The sequence below is a fragment of the Phalacrocorax carbo genome, chromosome 19 (genome assembly GCF_963921805.1).
Source record: "Phalacrocorax carbo chromosome 19, bPhaCar2.1, whole genome shotgun sequence".
NCBI lineage: Eukaryota > Metazoa > Chordata > Aves > Suliformes > Phalacrocoracidae > Phalacrocorax > Phalacrocorax carbo.
This window is the reverse complement of record NC_087531.1, coordinates 553,950-573,863: the sequence shown is the minus strand read 5'-3', so window position 1 is coordinate 573,863 and position 19,914 is coordinate 553,950. Positions and strand designations below refer to the sequence as shown.

The 19,914-nt window shown below is 65.5% G+C and overlaps 1 protein-coding gene across 1 annotated transcript; it reads right to left on the bottom strand.

Moving 5' to 3' along the window:
• Nucleotides 1-883: 883 nt before the first annotated feature.
• On the bottom strand, nucleotides 884-10,740 carry FSTL3 (follistatin like 3). The gene is made up of 5 exons (XM_064469716.1): nucleotides 10,582-10,740; nucleotides 7,563-7,748; nucleotides 4,397-4,612; nucleotides 2,458-2,685; nucleotides 884-2,347 (listed from the first exon to the last, which is right to left on the bottom strand). The coding sequence occupies exons 1-5, from the start codon at nucleotides 10,637-10,639 to the stop codon at nucleotides 2,295-2,297; spliced, it is 741 nt and encodes a 246-aa protein (XP_064325786.1). The 5' UTR covers nucleotides 10,640-10,740; the 3' UTR covers nucleotides 884-2,294.
• Nucleotides 10,741-19,914: the final 9,174 nt, after the last annotated feature.

The window sequence follows — 19,914 nt, the reverse complement described above, 5'->3', positions numbered from 1 at the left end:
TGGCAGCGGTGCCTGGCTGGGCTTAGCGCAGCTCTGGGGCACACGAGGCACCTGGGTTTAAGCCTGGCTGCAGCCTGGGCTGGATCCTGTGCGATGCTCAGCACCCTTCTGGACCACAGGGAGGGCTGAGGGTGCTGGGTGCGGCCAGGAGCAAAGGTCTCGCTCCCCAGCACTGTTTTATGGTGCCTCAGTTTCCCCCTGTGTAACCCCCCTGCCCAGGTCTGGGGGGGAGTTGGGGGTCTATCAGAGGCAGCCCGGCCCCGGGAGCTCCCCGCTGCCATCAGGGCCGTGCCGGAGCCCATCCACGCCGCAGGTCCTGAGCTGGGCAGGGCTTGACCTATGCGAGGCTCGGCGGGGTCTGGGGGCTGCACCATGCCCCTCCCCGGCATGGGGGAAGCGCCGGCGGCTCCTGTTGAGCTCGGAGCGCCAAGCCGCAGGCTGCTGCCCGGGCTCCCACCGCCGGGGAAGCATCGCACATCAGGACCCAATTAATGGCAGGAATTGTTTTGTGAAATACCAAACCCTCATGGCACGGCCTGATATTGGGAACAGATTTATCTGCGCTGCTCTTCCCCGCTCTCCCCTTTCCTCCCGCTGCAGAGAACAGCCTCGGCCGGGCTGGAAAAACCCCAGCGCCAGCCAAGCCAAAGCAGATGCAGCCTGGGAGCAGGGCCGAGCTCCTCACCTGCTGCCAGGGGCTCTCCCACCCCACGTGCCCCCACGTCCCCCTGCCCGTACCTGCCTCGATCCCCGGACCCCCAGCGAGGGGCAAGCAGCGATGCCACAGGCAGCACAGCCCTGCGGGAAACTGCCCCAGGGGAGGCAGCCGCTTCCTGCGGCCCCAGAACCTGCTGAACAAAACTGGACCCGCAGCACCGTTTATTCTTTTTTTTAATTATACTCCAAATTGTAACACAGCTGTAAAATGCCCCTAACAATACAGAATAGGAAATGTATATGTTCCCACAGCGTCTGCCTCAGGAATCAGAACGCAATCATACAAAAATAGAAAATAGGGTATTTTTATATATATTATATATATGATATTTATATAAAGGCAATAGCTTCTTGGTGTCAGAGATGAGATGGTATTTACATGGGTGACAACACACAAATGAGAGAAGTAGTAAAAATAAATACAGACGGTGTCGACAGAGCAGGGGGTGTGGGAGGTGGGGGCGGGCAGGGGCTGGGACTGCACAGCCGAGGGGGAGCCGGGCTGGGGGTCCCCGGGGGAAGGGGGCAGGGCCATCACCCCTCTCCCGTCCCCCTCCGCCGAGCCGTGCTCCCCACGGCCACCCCGGCCCCGTGCCCCCGCAGCCCCTCTGCAGTGGGGCTGGGAGCGGAGCGCTGTCCCGGGGCACCGCACGGCTGCTTTGCCCAGTGCCACCCCTGGAAACGGCTTGGGGGTCCGTGGACACCCCCCGCCCCCCCAGCAGCCTGGGATGCTCTCAAAGGGGTTTTGGCAGGGAGGGATGAAGAGGGGTCTGGGCAGGCCGGCCCCCAGGCAGTGGGCTCTGGGCAGGGGCACCTGCAGCAGCGGTGGGCGCGGTGGGCCTGGGGGGACAGTCGTGCCCCCCGCTCAGGGCTGCCATGGCCCACAGTGGGCAGCGCTGCCCAGCCGCCATCACACCAGCCCTCCGGGCACTGGCATCCCCTCCGAGGATGGGTGGGAGCCTGGTCTGAATGGGCCCAGGAAAACCTAAACTAAAATCTGTTTTAACATACACATGCTAAAACTTTAGGAGGAAAAAAAATACATAAAATATATATCTATCTATCTCCAATCAGATGCAGCACCACGCTGTCTTTCCTGCTGCTGGCAGCTGGGGCTGAGCCCCTCTGGGGAAGGCAAAAGCGCAGATTCCCTCTAGACCTCGAGGTCCTGGCCAGAAACGTCAGCAGAGTACCAAGAATTCAATCCAAAAATAAATAGGCCCAGGGCTGCCGGCCAAGGACACGTGGGGGGGCCCAACGCGCGGCAGCACGGATGCCCCCTCAGCGCCGTGCCGGCCGTGAGGAAGGGCTGTACGAGTGCCGGGAGCGGGCGCCGGCCGGCGGAGAGCTCTGCAGGCACCGGAGCATCCCTGGGGTGGCTCGGCATCGCTCCAGCCACGCGGGCTGGGAGCCCCCTCCCCTGCTGGCAGGACCAAGAATCGGGCCCCCTGCAACTGCATAACATACACAGGTATAAATAAGGATCTTTTTATCTTAATAAATATCAGGTATACGGTTTGTACAATATACACATAATGCCCCTGTCTCCTGGGTCCAGCCTTGCGGCGAGGGAGGATTCACACGTAGTTCTCTTCGGCATTGCCAGTCTCCGACGAGAATTTGGCCGCAGCTGGAAACAGAGCGGGAGAGGGGGAGAGGCGGTGAGGGGGGGGCGTGAGGGGCAGCCGGGCGCGGGGGGTCCGAGCCCACTCCCCCCCGCCCCCAGGACGCCCCGCTCACCCGAGCAGCTCCCGTAGTGGCGCACGCCGATGGAGCGGCCGCGGTGGCAGGTGGCCCGCCGGAGGTGGCACGCCGAGGGGTAGGTGACGTTGTTGTTGCCGCAGAGAGCGTGGTCCAGGCTGGTGGGCTCGGGGCAGGGAGCCGTCCGGCACATCACGCAGTGGGCGCTGCCCGTCTGGTCCACCACGCAGGTGTGGGTGCCGGGACACACCACGCTGGAGCAGGACTCTGCGGGGAAGCACACGCAGCCGTGGCTGAGCCTCCCCGGCCGAGGTGAGCCGGGGACAGCCGTCCTCCCGCTGCGGCTCCTCTGACCCCGGTGGGCAGCACGCATCGTCCCAGGGAAACCCGGGCAGCTCGGGTCCCCTTTAGCTACCGGGGGACAGAGTGGAGCCAGGGCGGAGGGTCCCAAGCTCCCCCACCGCCACCACAGCTGAGGGCAGGAGCTGGCAGGGGCCGATGTCGCAGGCGCGAGGGTCAGCGTGGCCCCGCAGCCCTTGGGGAGGGGGAGCTGACGTCCGGCTGCAGAGCCTGAGCGCGTGGGGCTGAGCCTGGCTTGGCACAGCGGGACCTCGCTGGGGCAAGAGGGGCACAGCCCACGCAGGTGCCTTGGCAGAGGGAGCCGCAGCCGCTCCGGCCAGCCTGGCAGCCGCCGCGCGCCCCGGCGAGAGGGGAAGGGCAGGGTCACCCTGGACTCGACCCAGCCCTGCGAGCGAGGGCGCACGGGGGCGGAGGGCGGCAGGAGCTTGCACAGACAGGATCAGGCCCTGCACAGAGCTCTGCTGGGCTGGCACAGAGCAGGGGGCTCATGCGCCCCCCTATCCCGCAGCAAAACCCCGGGGTCTACGCAGCCTGCCAGCCCCCCCTGCCCCGGCACAACCCCGCAGCAGCAGCGGGGACACGGCGGGACCCACAGCACTCCCCGGACACCATAAACACTTCGTAACGCCATCCCTCCGCCTTCCTCTCTTTCCCTGCTGGATTGGAAGGAGATTTGGCATCTGCAACTCCCAGTTCGCAACTCACATTTCTTGCCCTGCATTTCCCTGTGCAATCCAGAGCCTGACAGGCAAAGCGTTTCAGAGAGGAGGGCTGGCAAAAATAATCATAATAATTCTGACAGTTCTTGGCAGGGCAAGGAGGATTGCTGCTCTCTTTAACAAAACAACAAAAAAAGGGGCTCGATGTTTGTAAGTGACATTTTACGGACTGTTGTTCCTCAGCCTGCGGTGAGGCTAAACCCCCGTAGCACTGACAGGCTGCGTCGGCATCACAGGCGGCTTCGCTGCCGCGTCCCCACCGCGGTGGCCGGGCCAGGGCCGTGGGCAGCCGGCGGGTGCCAGCCGGGCGGCTGCCAGCTCGGAGCCGCTCCAGCCGGCTGCGGGCAGCGCAACGAGGGCGACGCTGAGGGACGTGACTCCCCCGCGGGCTGGGGGCCGCAGCTGCCCGTCAGCGCCGGGCTGGCTGCGGAGCGACGCTCCCTCGCCAGGCACAGAGCCCCGTGTGCCGCAGGCAAAGCTCTGCGCCGGGGCAGACCTTCCCGCCCCGGGCACAGCCAGGGCCCGGCACCGGGTACAAACCCTCCGTGCCGTGCTGGTGGAGCTGAAGCCTCGGGACGATGGGAGCAGCCGGTGCTCGGGGCAGGACACGCTGCCCACAGCGTGGGGAGGACAGGGGAGGCCCGGGTTCCCGGGTGGGAGAGGGGAGGACGTGCCTGGATGTGCTAGCACGACACGGCAGGGCGACCCTTCCCCTGCGCACCGGAGCGGCTTGCGGTGCGGCAGGAGAGCCGGCGAGCGCGTGGGCCTGGGGACCCACGCTGCCGTTCATCTCCTTCCGCAGGGGCGCAGCTCGGACCAGTCCCACGTGGAGCTGGGAGCAGAAGGGCCACAGGGGATGGGGACGGAATGAAACGGGGTGGGGGCACGACCGGACCTACTTTTGCATTTGCCCTGGTACATCACTTCGAGGTCAGGGTGGTCTCTGCACTTGGCCGTCAGCAGGTCGCACTCGTCTCGGTAGGTGTAGCCGTCGGAGCCGCAGACCTGCAGCTTGCGGGGCAGGCTGGAGCAGTCGGGGGCGCAGGCGCACTGGGGACGCCCGTGCTTCATCTTGCAGACCTTGTCGGGGCCGCACACCACCCCCTCGCAGCTCTCTGGGGACAGAGGGGAGCAGCACGTGAGGAAGCGGCCACGGCTGCCACCCGCGAGGGAAGGATCCAACCTGCCCGGGCTGGCCTGCACCCCAACCCCATGGCCACGCCGCGTGGCACCAACCAGGACGGGGCCAGCATCAGCCCTCAGGGTCCCGAATCCCTCCCGGGGTCACAACACACATGCTGACGCCGAGCTGCCCCGAGCAGCATCTGGATCTGCTCAGCTCCGCCAAGGAGCAGGTCGTTGGCTTGAGCTCCGCACGATCGTCCAGCACTCGCCCCAGCCAGAGCCCCGGCCCTCCGCTCAGCACCAGCTAACTCATTTCTACGTATTTATTTTTTTGGAAGGAGACATTTCTTTTTCTTGTGCAATGGAAAAAATCTATCTCCGTAAGGCCCCAGCTCCTCCAGAAGGAGCTGGGCTTCGCAAGTTGTCTGGGCAATCAAGAACTCCGCTTCCACCAGACAATACCCAGCCCTGTTTCACTCCAGGCCTCCGTGACTTGAACACAAGAGCGGTACGCAGCAGCGAGCGCAGATCCCCAGACAGGCGGCCGCTTTGTCCCCCGGGTCGCCTCCCGGCCAGCACGGGGGCCGGGTTCAGAGGGTCCTGCCAGCGCCCGGCACTGCCCCGGGGCCGTGCCCACGCTGGCGGGGATGGAGAGGGGCCGCTGGCTCCGACCAGGGGCCCGTCCTGGATGCTGGTGCCTCCATGGGGAGAGGCAAAGGGGTCAGCACCCAGCCCATGGTGGGGACAGGGGCTACTGGCTGGGGCAGCCGGAAGCCCCTCGCCCCCCCAAAGCACATATACAGCCCTCACCCCAAATGGACCCTTTGCCCCCTGGGACACGAGCGGTGCCAGGAGTTGGGGGGCGCAGGGCTGCCTCTGGATGCAGGGATGTGGCTCCATAAGCACCCCCAGGGAGGAAGGCCAGGCAGGACCCAGAAACTTCCCAAGGCAGGGATTCACCCCCAAGCAGGAGGGATTCCCGCAGACAGGGTGTGTGCTGGGAGCTGTTGGGAGGTACAGAGGGGGATTTCCCTGCAGGAGATGGGTCACTTTGGGAGACGGCGGGGGGCAGGAGGAGGAGGAGGAGGAGGAAGGGGAAATTCCCCGTCTGCTTGGCCCAGCTCTCCCCAGGGGAAATTCCCTGGTGGGAAACAGACAGTTTCCCAGTTTGCTCCCTCATTTCCATAGCTGGGGCCTGTCCAAGGGAAGGGGAGAGCAGCAGGCTGAGCCCCAGCAGCATCTCTGCTGAAAGCCACAGGGATGAGACCCTGGGACAGAGGGGCATGGCCTGTGCCCCAGGACTGCCGGAGCAAGCGGGACCCTCGTCGCCCTCTGCTCTGGGATGCTGCATGGCAGGGTCCGTCCATCCAGACTGTCTCAGCAAGGCAGGGAGGCGGCGGGGCCACACGTCCGTGACCCCGACCCCACAGCCCGGCTCTCCCGCCCTGCGCCAGGTCCCCGGGGGGGACGCTGTGTCCCCAGCAGCTGCAGCCAGGAATTTTGCCTCCCCACCAGAGGCTCATTGCGGAGCCCCCGGGGTCTGGCCAGTACCTTCCCGCGGGGCTCGGCCGCCCTGGCTGCTGGCGCAGGGCTGGTGGCTGCAGCCCACTTTATCCTGGAGTAACCTCTCCTGGCGCTGCGAGCCCGGGGAGTGGGAGCGCAGCTCCTCTCATCCACCCTTTTCCAAGGCCTCCAGCTCGCTCGAGCCCGGTGGGGAGCAGCACCAGCTCCATCTGGATGGGACAGTCAGGGGCTTTCTGAAGGGTGGGGAGTTGCGGTGTACACGCTGGCCAGGCTCTTCGGCAATTTCAGCAAAGGTTCTGCTCCCACACAGCGATGATCCCCAGTGCCCGCTGCTGTCTGTGGCCACTGAGAGCCCCCCATATCCCCCAGCCTCCCCGAGAGATGAGGGCAGACCCCTGGGATGAGGGCTGCCCATCCCCACCACACTGCCCCAGGCAGGGGGGGATCTGCGCTCCCTGGCCAGCCCCTGGAGAGGGTCTCGGTGCTCCTGGCACCCACCAAGCAGGGCCAGCCTGCCCAGCTGCCACGGGGCTGAGCCCATGGTGGGAGACGGGGCAGAAAGCCAGGGCCAGGATCTCACTCACCCTTCAGCTGTGTGTGACCCCGAGCCTCGCCAGGACAGGACGGAGGAGCAGCCAGGGCAGCAGCACCGAGGGGTGCAGAGGGGTCAGGAGAAGTGGTTTTAAGAGCCTTCCCCGCCAGCTTTAAGCAAATAACAACGTGACCTTCCAAAGACCTGCTCCTGCCTACTATGGTCAGCAGGTCCTCGAGCATGTTCTCACACGGCCACGCAAGTGCAACTGGGGGATCCGTGCCTCTGGTGCACGCCAAAACATCTGGCGGGGCTGGAACTCACAGCTGGAGAGTTTCCACTTCTGGAACTGCCCGTTACATAAAGCCATTTCACACACATGCTGGGAGGAGGCAGGGGGAGCAGAGGGAGAGAAATAGATCTTTTTTTCCTTAAAAAAAACTTCAGAAGTTTCCCTCTGAGCAGACCTGGCAAGGGTAGGGGCAGGAGGCCCCAGGCACAGCAGCATTAACCTGGGAACAGGGAGCCCCAGCTCCGCTCCTTCCACTCGGGCTGCCCAGCCAAGCCCCAGGTCACGCATCCCACTCCAGAGTGGGGATACAAAAATACACATAGTGAGAGCTGCCAGGGGATGGAGGCTGTCCATGAGCCCTGGCCCCCTGGCAGCATCTGTCCCAGAGCTGCAGCAGCAGAAGCATGGGGTCAGCAGTCCCTGGGGTCCCTGTGCCATCCCAGACAGCCCAGGAGGGCACTGGACAGCCCTGCCTGGGGAGGGGCAGCCCAGCCCCATCGCTGCTGCTTCACCCGGAGCTGTGGGCTCCGAGCATCCTCCCCGAGCAGAGCTCGGCCCTGCCGCAGCCCACTCGCCCCACAGCCACGCTCACCTTTGCAGGGGTGGCAGGTCACCAGCCCCAGGAAGCCCAGCAGGCTGATCTTGTTGCCTGGGTAGGTGTAATTAGACCAAGCCACGTCCACATTGCCGTTGGCACAGCATTCCTCCCACGTCACGCCCGTCTTCAGGATCATGGTGCACTTGGCCTCCTTCCCCTGCTGCAGCCAGCAGATCCCACCTGCGGAGAGGGTAGAGGGTGAGGGGCCCCCGCTGCGCTGTGCTACCACGCGAAGGGCAGCCAGACCCTGCCATGGCCGGGCCACCGGCAGGGCAGAGGCATGGGGACAGCACCAGTGCCCGGGAAGGGTCAGCGTGGGACAAGCTGGGAACTTAAAGAGGCTCCATGCTGGCTCCCACCTCTCCTGTGGCACAAGGGCTGTCCCGGAGCAGGCGTCCCTGTGGGCCCCCGGCACAGTGCGGCAGGTCTGTGCCCACACTGCTGTCCCAATGCCCCGAGGTCCCGGCAGCCCGGCTCCTCTGGCAACACGCGTGAAACCCAGCACTGGGACTGCAGGGATGCATCAGTTATCCCTGCACTCACAACCGGTGCTCTGGGAGATGGCCAGCTGGCAAGCCAGGGTGTGGGCTTGCAGCTTAACCCCTCGCCCTGCCCTCCCTGCATCGCTGCCTAACTCCTGCCCGACCCCACAGAGGGGAGGCTCTAGCCCCCACCACCTCCCCACTGGGACACGGGAAGCAGGGCTGACGGGCACCTGGGCTGCGAGTGCTGGACCCCCAGCAGCACGTGCCAGCAGCCCCACGGAAGGCTGGGCACTGTCCCCCCAGTGCGGGGGCCTGACACCCACAGCCTTTGCGAGGAGAGGCCGAGGCACCGGCTGGAGAACAGGGCACTTGACACAGCCCTTGGGACGGGGCCAGCCCAGCGGCATCAGATCCCTCTGACTCAAAAGCTTGTTTGTTCCTTAACCCCACGAGCGAATCAGTTATATTTTTTTTTTTTGTGAGTGATTCCTTTGCAATTTCCGCCTCTGCAAACCAGCCTCTTCTGACGCTTATTTGGGTTTATGCTCTCATTAGCTGCGTTTGAGGTTTGTTAAACAGCTAAAGATGCGAGGGAGGGATGGGGGAAGGGACGGATCCTGCCGGTGCCAGGCTGGAGTTGCTCCCCTTCAAAGTAGGGATTCACCCTGCTCCAAAGTAAGGTCAGCACCCGCCTCGGACCCCAGGTGCGTGTCATCCCCACCCACCCCCCGCCATGCACCCAGTTTTCATTCAGCCAAAAGCATGTGGGGCTCCAGGCCCGGCTACGTCCAGCCACAGCTCCGCAGGGTGGATGTGAATGGAGCAAACCCTTGGGCCGCGGCAACCAGCGGCCTGGACATGTCTGGAAGCATCGGCCAGGCAACACACCTCTGCCATCGGTGGGTTTATCCCCCATGGATTTCTCCAATTTCTCTTTCAAGCTTAGTTTTCCTTTACAGCAGCCCATGGCCCCAGCTCCCCAACAGTACCAAGCTCCCTGGGAGCCACGTGCTGGCTTTGGACCATGCTCACCCCGCAACTGCCACCCGCGGGCACAGCCGCACACAGAGCGATCCCACCCGCCACAGGACAGATCCACACACCCCCTGCCCACACGCCCAGCCTCTGGGGTGCAGCCCCGGGCAGTGGCACTGGGGCACCCGCCGCCTCCCGAGCCACGCTGCGGTGTGGGGACGCCGACAAGGGATGTGCCTCAGGCTGGGAGGATGGAGCCCACCCGCCCTGCAAGCGGAGCCAGGCAGCTGCAGGCTGGAGAAGGGCAGCGCAGGGCTCTTGGGGCACCCCATCCTCAGAGCCTCGGCCGCGAGGGTGCAGCACTCCCATGCTCAGCATGGCTGGGGGATCCGGGCTCTGGCCAGGGGGGGATGCAGCGTGACCCTGCCTGGGGCCTTCCAGCACTTGTACTTGACCCTGCGAAGCAGCAAGCGGAAATCCCGTGGGCTGGGGCGATGCCAAATGCAATCCCAGGGGCTGCAGCAGCACAAGGGGCCTCTCGGGAGCCTTCCCCGCCTGTCAGGGCATCCTGACCTGCCGCTATCTGGGGAGCGCGGCGCCTGCCCACGCTGGCAGGGAGTGATGGAGAGAAACGGGACCGCGTGGGGGGAAGACGGAAACTCCAGCACCGCTGCGGGAGAGCCGACGCTGGCAGCAGCAGCCACGGCTCCACGGCGCTGGAAAGGGCTGCTGGAGCTCTGGACCGGGGTCCGGGCCTGGGTGCTGGGATGGCTTCCCTGCGAGGAAACAGCTACCGAAGAGCCCGGACACCTCCCAAGCGCCCACAAGTGCTGCCAGCACTGTCAGCCGAACCGGGAGGGGTTCAAGCTGCAAACTCCACACCCAGATCATGATTCGGCCGCCGTTCCCAGTTCTTCCTACCCAGCGCACAAAGCTCCAGAGCACAGCTCTCCTGCCCCCCAGCCTGGGGAGAGGGACCCCCTTCCCAAGAGGCACCCTGGGAGCAATGCGGGGGGCCTGGCAGGGCCAGCCAGGCTGCTGCCGTGGTCGCCCCCATCCCAGGGCACGCAGGGGTGCGGGATGTCGGGGTCGGGCACCAGCACTGCCACGATACGGGATGTGGCAGCGGGGCCGTGCGGGACCCTGGGCACTCGCTCCCGCTGCGGCAGCCCCGGGACCGAGCCTGATGGAGGCGACTGCCCCGGGGAGGGACAGCCGGGGGACAGGGGCCACCCGAGTGGCACCGGGCACCGCTCCACCGTGCCACCGGGCACCTGAGAGCCTCCCGGGAAGGAGCCCAGCCCGGCCCCGCAGCCCGCACCCCCCAGCCCGGGGCAGGGGGAGCAGATAGCGGCGCCCGGAGCGGGGGCGGGGGCCCGGTAACGGCGCCGGGACCCCGGGCCGGGCCGCCCCTGTCCCAAGCACCTGTCGGTGGGGCCGGGCCGGGGCGCGGCGGCGGCACCGACGGCCGGATGGGCGAGTGGCCCAGGCGGGAGCGGCTGCCCCGGTGCCCCCCCCACCCCCCCGCCGGGCCCCCCCCGGGCGGCACTCACCGTGCGCGGCGGCGGGGCTGCAGAGGGCGAGCAGGCAGAGCGCCAGCCGCAGCGGCATGGCCGGGCCGGGGCGGCGGGACGGGCCGGGGCCGGGACCGGGACGCTCCGGCGACCTGTTGCCTGTGCGGCGGCGGCGGGGCCGGCGGCGCTATAAAGCGGCGGGGCGGCGTGAATCACCGGGCGGGGCGGCGGCGGGGGGGCCGCGGCCGGGGGCGGGGGCAGCGGGGCGGGGGTGGAAGTTGGGGGGCGAGGGGACGGGTGCTGAGGGTTGGAGTGCAAGGGAGGGGAGCGGGAGGGGGGTGAGGATGGAAATTCGGGTGCAAAGGGGGGGGTGCGGGGGTGTCGATGAGAGCGCGGGGGGGGGGGGCAGCGAGGGTCTCCTCGCCAGCGCCTGCGGGTGCCGGGTGGGCGGGTGTCGTGGTGGCGATGTGTCCGTGTGTCCCCCAGCCCGAGCCGGGGGCCGGCCCCCCGCAGCTAGGTCGCACCGGGATGTGGGTGGGGAGGGGCGGGTTTGGGGGTGAGCCCCGTGCTCGGGGTGCGGAGGTGGCGGAGCCCAGCAGCGGCACAAGGCCCGGGGCAGAGAGAGCAGAGACGCGTCCCGGGAGACCCCGGGGCGTGGGGGACCGCTGGGGCCTGGGCGCTGCCCAGAGCTGCCCCCCTGCCCGACCCTGTCCCTCCCGCACGCCGCTCCTTCCCCACCCACCCATCCTCGCGTGAACCCTCTGTGTGCCTCCTCCCGCCCTCCTCCTCCTCCCCGCAGCAGCCCCGTCTGGCAGCAGTTATGGTAAGGTCTGTGTCATGTGGCGCCTTTCATCTTCGCTCCCTAAACACCAGCGCAGCTCTGCCGGCAGCCCAGCATCACCCACACCACACCAGTAGGGAAACCGAGGCACCGCTGGGTCCCGCTGCCTCGAGCTGTGTGAGCCCTCACCCGGGCAAGCCACGCAAGGTGAGAAGGGGAAGGAGAGGAGCTGAGGGGCACGCACCCCTCATGGCACACACTGCCACTGGTCTCTCCGTGCGTCCCCATCGCTGCAGGGGCCGCTCCATCCCGGCTCCTGATCGTGTGCCGGACCCTGCACGGCCTGGCCTAGGCTGGTGAGCTGCGGCTCTGCCAGTGCTGCCAGGCTTTGGGGGTTCCCGTCAGGATTGGGGTGGGCAGGGGGGCTGCAGGCTGTGGGGAGCCCAGGGCAAGGTGGGTCTGGCTCCCTGACATTGCCTGGCCTCACTCCCTGCTCGGTACCACCACACAGAGAGTGCCCACCCATCCGCAAGGGGTGTCGGGGCACAGTCAGGGCCCCCCGTCTGTCACCCCACTCCCCAGGCAGAGCGCTGGGGACATGGGGGTCTGCCTGTCCCTGCTCCTGCTGCAGCCCAGGGCCCTTCTCCAGCCCCGTGAACTTGTGTGTCTGTCTCCCGGCTGTGCAGCTGAGGAACGTTTTACCCTTTGCACTGGCCTCAGCTGAGGTCATGTTTTCGGCAGAACTGAGCCGGGCTCTTTCAGGAGAGGGGCCCCGGCCGGAGGGCCCGGGGGACCTTGCACCACCCCTCCGGCCCGGCAGCAGCCTCCTCGCTCCGAGCCGGTGCCAGCACAGCATGAGCAGCTCGGTTTGGCGCAGGATGGGGCTGGATGCAGCTTTAGTCCAGTGAGACACGGAGCAGCCCGGCTCCTATGACCGGGGGGGAGCAGGGTGAGATGCCAGCAGCCAGCGCAGGCAGAGCAGTTGTGTCCGCTGCCACCACCGTGTCCCCGTTCCTCTCTCCGTCCTAAGGGCAAGTCCCAGGGAAGGGCAGCGGGCTGGCCCTCCACCAAGGCGGATCTTCCTCCTCTTCTCCCCATGCAGCCCCTTGCACCCCCAGGGAGGGGACGGGAACGGGGAGGTCTGGGGTTTTACCCCAGGTGGCACTGGTGTAATCTGTAGGGCTCTGGTGGAAGAGCCCTCGGGCCCTGCAGTGCCACGGCACCTCCGGACGGCGTGTGTATGGGGGAGGGAGTCCCGCCGTGAGGGACAGCGAAGGGTTTGCTGTCCCGAGAAGGGAGGATGGAGTCGGCAGCCCCCAGCTGCGCAGGCTGCTGGCACGCTGCTGGCCCGGGCTGGGCAGCGCTGCTCCCGTCCCCGTCCCACCAGCCTCGGAGCAATTGCCCATGTAAGGGCAGAGGGCTGGGGAGCCAAATCCCCGAGCTGGATTTCAATGAGTGAGCGGGTGGTGATGCACTCACTCACATGCTCCGGGATGCAAGAGGAGCTTGTGGAGGCCAGGAAGGGATTTTCCCTGGCTGCAAGCAGCATTGCACAACCGGCCGGCTCTGGCAGGGAAGGGGTCGGACCTCGCTCCGGAGCAGCAGGCACTGCTGCATCTGGAAGGGAGCAGCCGGGCTCCCGCTCCGCCTGACGTGGGGCAGGAGGAGCCTGGAGGCCGGCAGGGAAGCGGGTCAGGCTGCTTCCCCAGAGCCGGCGTAACTCGGCGCTGCCTCGAGAAGGCCTGCCGGTGCCCAGAGGCTCGGAGCCCTGCCGCGGCTGCCCTGCTCCCAGCAAAGCCATGGCAGGGGCTCCACTCGCCCCCTGCCCTGGGTTCGGCAGCCCTGGGAAGTGCTGTCCTGCTGTGGGCAGGGAAGCAACTTGCCCACGGACACGCCTGAGGCAGGGGCCAAGGCTGGTTCTCAGGCAAAGCTGGGAGCAAAACTCCACCAACCAGTCTGCCGCACGTGGGGCGATGCTGCCTCCCCGCTCCCCTCCGCTCCCACAAACGGCCCGGGTGGTAACTGAGCCCCAGCGGCACCCGCAGAGCGAGGGGGGAGAGGGGCCAGGCTGGGAACCGTGGAGAAACCAGCCCTGCCGTGGCAGCGGCACCCGAGGAGAATCAAAGGAGCCCGTGGGCCGGGCAGGGTGCTGGGGGCGGCGGGAGGAGCTGGCGCGGGGACAAAGGAGCTCTTTGCAGCCCCAGTGAATGGCAGCCTCACATCTGACCTTTCCGTCTGGGTTCTGGTATTGTGCTGGGACAGGCGGCTTCCCCCTACAGTTCGGGCTGCCGCAAGATTTCAGGCTGAGGTTCAAGAGCCAACCATCTTCTTCCTCCTCCTCCTCCTCCTCCTCCTCCCCCCTCCCTCCCTCCCCCAAACCCTGGCTGCTTCATTCTCCTCCTGAAATGCTGGACTCCTTTAAGGAGAGAATCTCACCTCTCTCATCAGTTCAGCCTAATTAAACTCTGCTAAACCAATTAGAGCTGCAATTTGCAACAAGACATTCAACTGAGAAGTGTTTCTCACAGAGCCCAGGTCAGGGCACAGGCAAAGAGCAGAGGTTTCATATTGACGGCGTGCGTTGGGCAGGTCCCTGGATGTGTTTTGGTTGCCGTTTGCCCCTCGGAGCAAAGCGATCCCAGCCCCATTACGCTCCCCGTGGCAGCGGGACTCCCAGGTTTCTGCCATGCAAGCAGAGATGCTGCCAAACACCCCAGCAGCGCCCGCGGGGAGTGGGGCTGCCGGCTGGGAATCCCCGCAGCCCAAGGCATTGCGCGAGCTCAGGCGTAGCCATGAGGCCACGAGAACCCAGAAACCCCCGGGGATGGGGCCCACGCTCGGCGCAGCGGGGCCAGCTCATTATCTGCCAAGAGTCAGCACCAAAGCGCAGCGAGAGCCCAGCAAGCGGGAACTGGGTGAAGCTCAACCCTGAGCCCCAGCCTCCCCTTCCACGAGCATCCCTCGGACCACGTGGCAAGTCGCCCGTGCAGGGAGAGAGCTGAAGGCACGGCCTCGGTGCTGTGGGCGGCAACGGCTCCGCAGCCCCACAGCATATGGCCCCTCCGCCCTGGTGGGGGGCTGCCCCTCGGGGCACAGAGCCGCTGCCGGCGGCTCTGACCCTGGGGCTGGATTTTCTCTGCCGTGTCCGCATGGCTCCAGCCAGGTAAATTGGAGAGATGCTTATGGCTCACAGCTGCATCACTGGCGTTGGGGAGAGAGTGGTGGAGCGGTGCGATCCGCACCTCAATGGCCCGGCCAGCCACACTCCACCCCCAGCGCTGACACGTAGCTTCGCCCCGCGCCCCGGGGCAGCAGCGTCACCGCTCCGTGCCTCAGTTTCCCCATCTGCTGCGGCGAGATAATGCTCCTCTGCTTGATCCTGCACTATCTCACAGGAAGGTTGCAGGGATTAGTTAGCTAATGTTTGCAAGGAGCTTTGAAGATGAAAAGCCGTGAACAAATGCCAAGAAGTGCTGAGCTGGATTCTCCTCGCCGAGTAATCGTTTCATGTTCCTGGGACACTTCCACTTCTGCAGATGAAGGAGGGCAGGGCGGGAAAGCTTGCGTGTGGGGAGGGCAGGGGGGCGGGAGGCTTGCATATCTTCCCAAGACCTGCCCCTCCAAATCTGATCACCCGGCCTGTTTGACTCCTGATCAAACTCATCCCTCTGGCTAATGCCTTTCTGCCAACCCAACTGCACCCTGCGAACGCCCGGACCGAGGAGCGGGCTGCGGGACCTGCGGGACGGCTTCTTGCAGCATGCCCTTCCCCTCCCCGCCGGGCTCCCCACTCGCCCCTAATGCAGCATCAGATGGGTGGTTAATTTACGCACCCTTTACCTCGGCTTCCAGGCTGCCGGCAGGGAAGAGGTTAAACGACGTGGCACCCGCTGCCCCCCTGCACCCCCCAGCCTGACTCCCTGCCATTTGGTGATGATCTCCGTGCCAGTTTTCAGTGTATTGTAGAAGTGCTCATATCTCAGGCAATTGGATTTAATTATTCGGCTAAGATTTCACGAGGCACTGTGTCAAAGGCTCAATTAGAGCCCAGATCTGTTCTGCTGCCCGCGCCCCCTCCGCACGCCCAGCCAGTGAGTCCGTCCGATGGCCCTCAGCTCTGTGGTTTCGGCGGAGTGTGAGCTGCTCCCCAACCTCGCCACCGCTGCTGCTGCAGCTCGGGGCCCTCCACGCCTCTCCATTGGGGTGGTGGGTCCCGGCCGGGCCTCAGGGGGCGCCTGGGGGGCAGACCCAGACCCCCTTCCTGCTGCTGGCACCTGGCATTGCCCTGTGCACTGCAGGGCCCAGAGCTGCAGGCAGCATTATCCCGGAGCAGGTTTGCTCCCTCTCCCCTCCTCAGCACCATCCTCCCCCTCTCCAGGGCTTTGGCTCCCCGCAGCGAGAGCCGCCCTCGCCTGACACCTCCTTCCAAGCATCTTTGGTTCTGGTGTCCCCAGCTCTGCCCTGTGTTGGACGGAAGATGCTCTGGGCTCTGTCTTTGCCACGGAAGTGCTGGTGCACAGAGCCAGGAGGTGCAAGCAGCGTGGAGCTGAGACTGGGAAGGCTGGGATGAGGGAAAGCAGTGGCTGGAGCCGGGAGGCAGTAGTGGGGTCCCATCCCGTCCTGTCCCATCCTGCAGGACCCTGCTGCCTGGCCCAGGAGAAGGAGCTGGGTCTGACAAAGTGTGTTTCCCCTCACAGTGACAGAACAGATGTCTCTTGTCTATGGCCTGCAGTTGGCTCGGTTTTCATCTCTCCTGTCTGTGCACACACAGATTTATAGCTGCCTTAATGAGTTCCTTACAAAACGATCTTATTGCCCGCGTGGCTGTCTGAGCCTCGCGGGGGGAGCCGGGGCGAGAGGTCGGCAGGGCTCCACCGCGGCCCGTGGGGCTCGTGTCGGCAGCCCCAAATGCCGGCACAGGTGACCTGCCGGGGTCCAGCCTGAGCTGGGAGCACCGCAAGCGGAGAGGGAAGGTGCTGGCTGCACCCAGGGCACGGCTCTGGCTGGGGAGGGAGGAGAGTGGGGCTCCCCGCTGCCGCTCAGCCCCGCACAGCCCCACGCTGCTGCCAGGGTCACTCCCCACCACACCAAGTGCTTCCAAGCGAGGAACACCTTCACGAGGAAGGTGATGCAGGAGAACGACCCGTGTACACAACCGCAGAGGGAAGAGTGGCTGTGCACCTCTGTCCCCCAGGAAGCCATCGGGGCAGGCGCGAGGACAACACTGTGAGCAAATTGGGTCCTTTGCCCCACGGGGCAGAGGATGCTGCTTCAAGCGTCCGGGGGAGAGCTGCAGCAGGAATCACCTGTGTGCCCAGCACCCCCCTGGGAGCACCTGGCCGCCCCCTGCTCAGCCAGGCTTTCTGAAACCGAACCTGCAGGGCTGCCGGGTCTCCGGGCTCATGTGGCCGGGCTCCGCCACGCGTGACACACTTCTCTGAGTAACTTTCACGGGCATGCCGTGTAAACAAGCCGTGAGTCAGCGGCCAGGCCAGCCGTGCGGTTTCCCCAGTGTAAATGCTTCCTCTGCCGCGGTGGAAGGAAGGACCAAACCGAGCCTCGAGGGAAGAGCTGGCAGCACCATAAAATGTAATGAAATCGTGTGGGGCTGAACTGGGTCCAGAGGAACTGGGAGTTGGTAAAACCTGGGTCATTACAGCCTCTCTGGCTCCTCGGAGAGGCTGCGGAGAGGTGCTGCTGGAGGAGGAAGAGCAGCACCAGGAAGGGCAATGTCTGCCCCGCTGATCTTTGGTCCAGCAGCAACGTGCTGGTTATCTGGATGGGACAGCCGGGCTGCTGCTCACCCTCCTCCTATACCAGCCAGATGGATGATGCAGGCTCAGCCCGGCACCTAAGCACATTTCTTCCACCTTCCTGCCCAGGGTGTCTTCACCAGAGTGCTCCTGGAGCGCCCCGCCAGCATAATCCAGCACTCATCATGGACAGAGCTCGGCTCGGGAAGGGGTGGGAGGTGCTGGCCTCGTTCTGCCCATTGACCCCATCACCAGACGCAGCCCCTGCAGCCACATCCCGCTGCCAGTCCGATGGGTGACGGCGCAGGGGCTGACGGACACCAGGGCCCAGGGCTCCTGCGGGAGGCTGGGGCAGCGCTGCCCAGGATGATGGCAGCGTGCTTGGGAAAGCAAAGGCAAGAGGCTACCCCGCACAGCGGGGCGCAGGCTGAGTGGTCACCGAGGGATGATCATAACCCTCCCGCCGAGGGCCCAGCCTGACCCCTCTGAGCCAGGGGAGAAGCCATCCGACAGAGCTGGAGGGGCCGATCCCACACGGGTCCTGCGGATGACGGCGGGCCGACACCGTTCCCGCAGCCTGACCTCGCAGCACCGTCTCTCGCCGAGAGGAGGTTTCCACTACGAGCTGCGGTGATGACAGCTGCTGGGGCTGAGGCTGAGCCGAGCCGCGCTGGGGCATCCCGGCCCCGCCAGCCTGGCGGCTCCGCAGGATCCCGGTCCCTGGCTCCCGGAGGTTTGGCCAGCGAAGGGCAGAGCTGCCACAGGGCACATCCCCCCGCGGAGTCCCCATCCACCCCGCAGCCCTCATCAGAGGAGAAGCTTGATTGCTTACATAGCCCAGACTTGCAGTTAGTAGAAAAACAAAACATGTTTTTCACATTAAAATTTCCCTTGTAAAACAATGGTTTAAATCAAGCGTAAGAAAAGCAAGGAATCCAAAAAGAGAAAAGAAAAAGAAAAGGGAATTTTTTGGTGGAGCTTGAAAGCAGTCCCCCGAGACTCCGAAGTTCCCGAGCCTCTGCGCCGTCACGCTCCCGGAGGCAGGTGGGCTCCCCGCCGGGGTGGCGCGGCGGGGCAGCTGGTGCCGCAAGATACAGGCACCACGCCGCCACGCCGCTGCCCTGCCTCAGCCCCTGCCTGCGCCTGAAACCCCGGATCCAGATCAGAGCCGCGCAGGGAGCCGGCCGGGCACCGCACGCCGCCAGCACCCCTTAGACCTCACAGCCGGTCGGCGTGGCGGTGGCGAGGACGGGGCTCAGCCCGTGCCCGCTGCTCGCAGGTTATCAGGAGCTGCCGGATAACTGCCGGGGCAGGATCCGGACCTGCAGCCTGGAGGTGCAAGGCTCAGGGAGACGAGGTGGGCGATGTAAATCTCCTGATCTGTCTGTGAGTGAATTCAAAGGGAGACCGATTCAAATCCGCCGTGACATGACTGGCTCGGGGCTGGCAGACAATCCCTGCAGTGTTTGTAACAAATCTTGCCGCTTTCCTTTGAGTGGCCTCCAATTTATTAATTAAAATAGGCAATTATATATAATGTGGGGTGGAGGGGAGCGGGGAGACCAGCTGCACCAGTTATTCTCACTTGGCAGGAACCGTGCTGGAAAGCTGCTTGGGCTCCAGGAGGTGCTTGTGCTTTCAAGGGCTCGAGGCAGAGCCTGGGACGGAGCCCGTGCTCAGAGCCGCCCCCGGACCCACTGCCTGGCACGGCTGGGCCGGGCAGTGAGTGGGCTTTAGCTACAGTGACTGCTTTATTTAAGAGCACAGGGCCCAGAGGCCAAGACCTTTTAGAAAACGACTTGCCCGAGTCGCCAAGGAGTTGGCAGCAGAGATGGAAGCTGCACGAAACGTTGCCGGGACCTGCCAAAAGCTCTGGCTGCCCCCGGCCCCGCAAGGCAGGAGCGTGTGGGGTTGAAGAGGGAAGCGTTGCCGTCCATCCCTGCGTGCTCATCGATAGGACACACGATGAGCCAGAGACCCCAGGCTTCAGCAGAGCACGACGAGCGTAGCGCCGACGGAGGGGCAGCGCCATCGGCAACACGCCCGTGCAACGCCACGGCGGCGCGCAGCAACACCTGCGTGTCTGGGTTGATGTGAATGCTGCAGGTCCCGTGTCAGCAAACCAGCAGAGTTTGCCCAGAGCTCTCAGTGCTCCCTGCAGGACACGCCGCTGTGGGGCCGGCCCCGGCGATGGGCAACTTTCCCCGCTGACCGCCCGGGCACGATGGGAACCGGACCCTGCGCAGCTGGCACGGCGCCTGCACACCCGGCTGGTGCCACGGGGCGAGTCTGGCCGTACGGCGCGTTGGCTCCCGCTGAGACCGCGCGCTCGGGGCGCGTGCACGCACACGCACACACACACCCCCGTGCCAGAGCCCGCCGGCAGCTGCACCACCGCAGCCCGCAGCCGCCCCCTGCCAGCGCCTGGCACGGTGGCTCTGTCTGAATTAAGTAACGTCTCTGGACGTGAGCTCAGCGCCAACACCCATGGCCCGGGCGATGCGAGTGGCAGCGCCGGGTGCTGCGGGAACGGGCCTTGACTAACCTCCGCTGCATCCGCATGGGCTGCCGGGAGCGCTCCCTGCCCCGGGACTGGCGGGCACCGTGGCCTCGGGTGGCTCCCACGTGGCACCCGCTGCTCCCCTCCTCCTGACACCAGCATGGTCCAGAGCAGCACCGTGGTTTTTTCACCTTTCCCACCAAGCCCCGGCTGGCAGGGCGACCACCAGCCCCACGCCGCCTCTGCTCCCAAACACCCGCAGACTTTGTGGCAGAGGCCAATGCACCCATGGGTTCCCGTGAGCCCTGGTCAGGGATCGCAGAGTCCTCTGTGTCCCC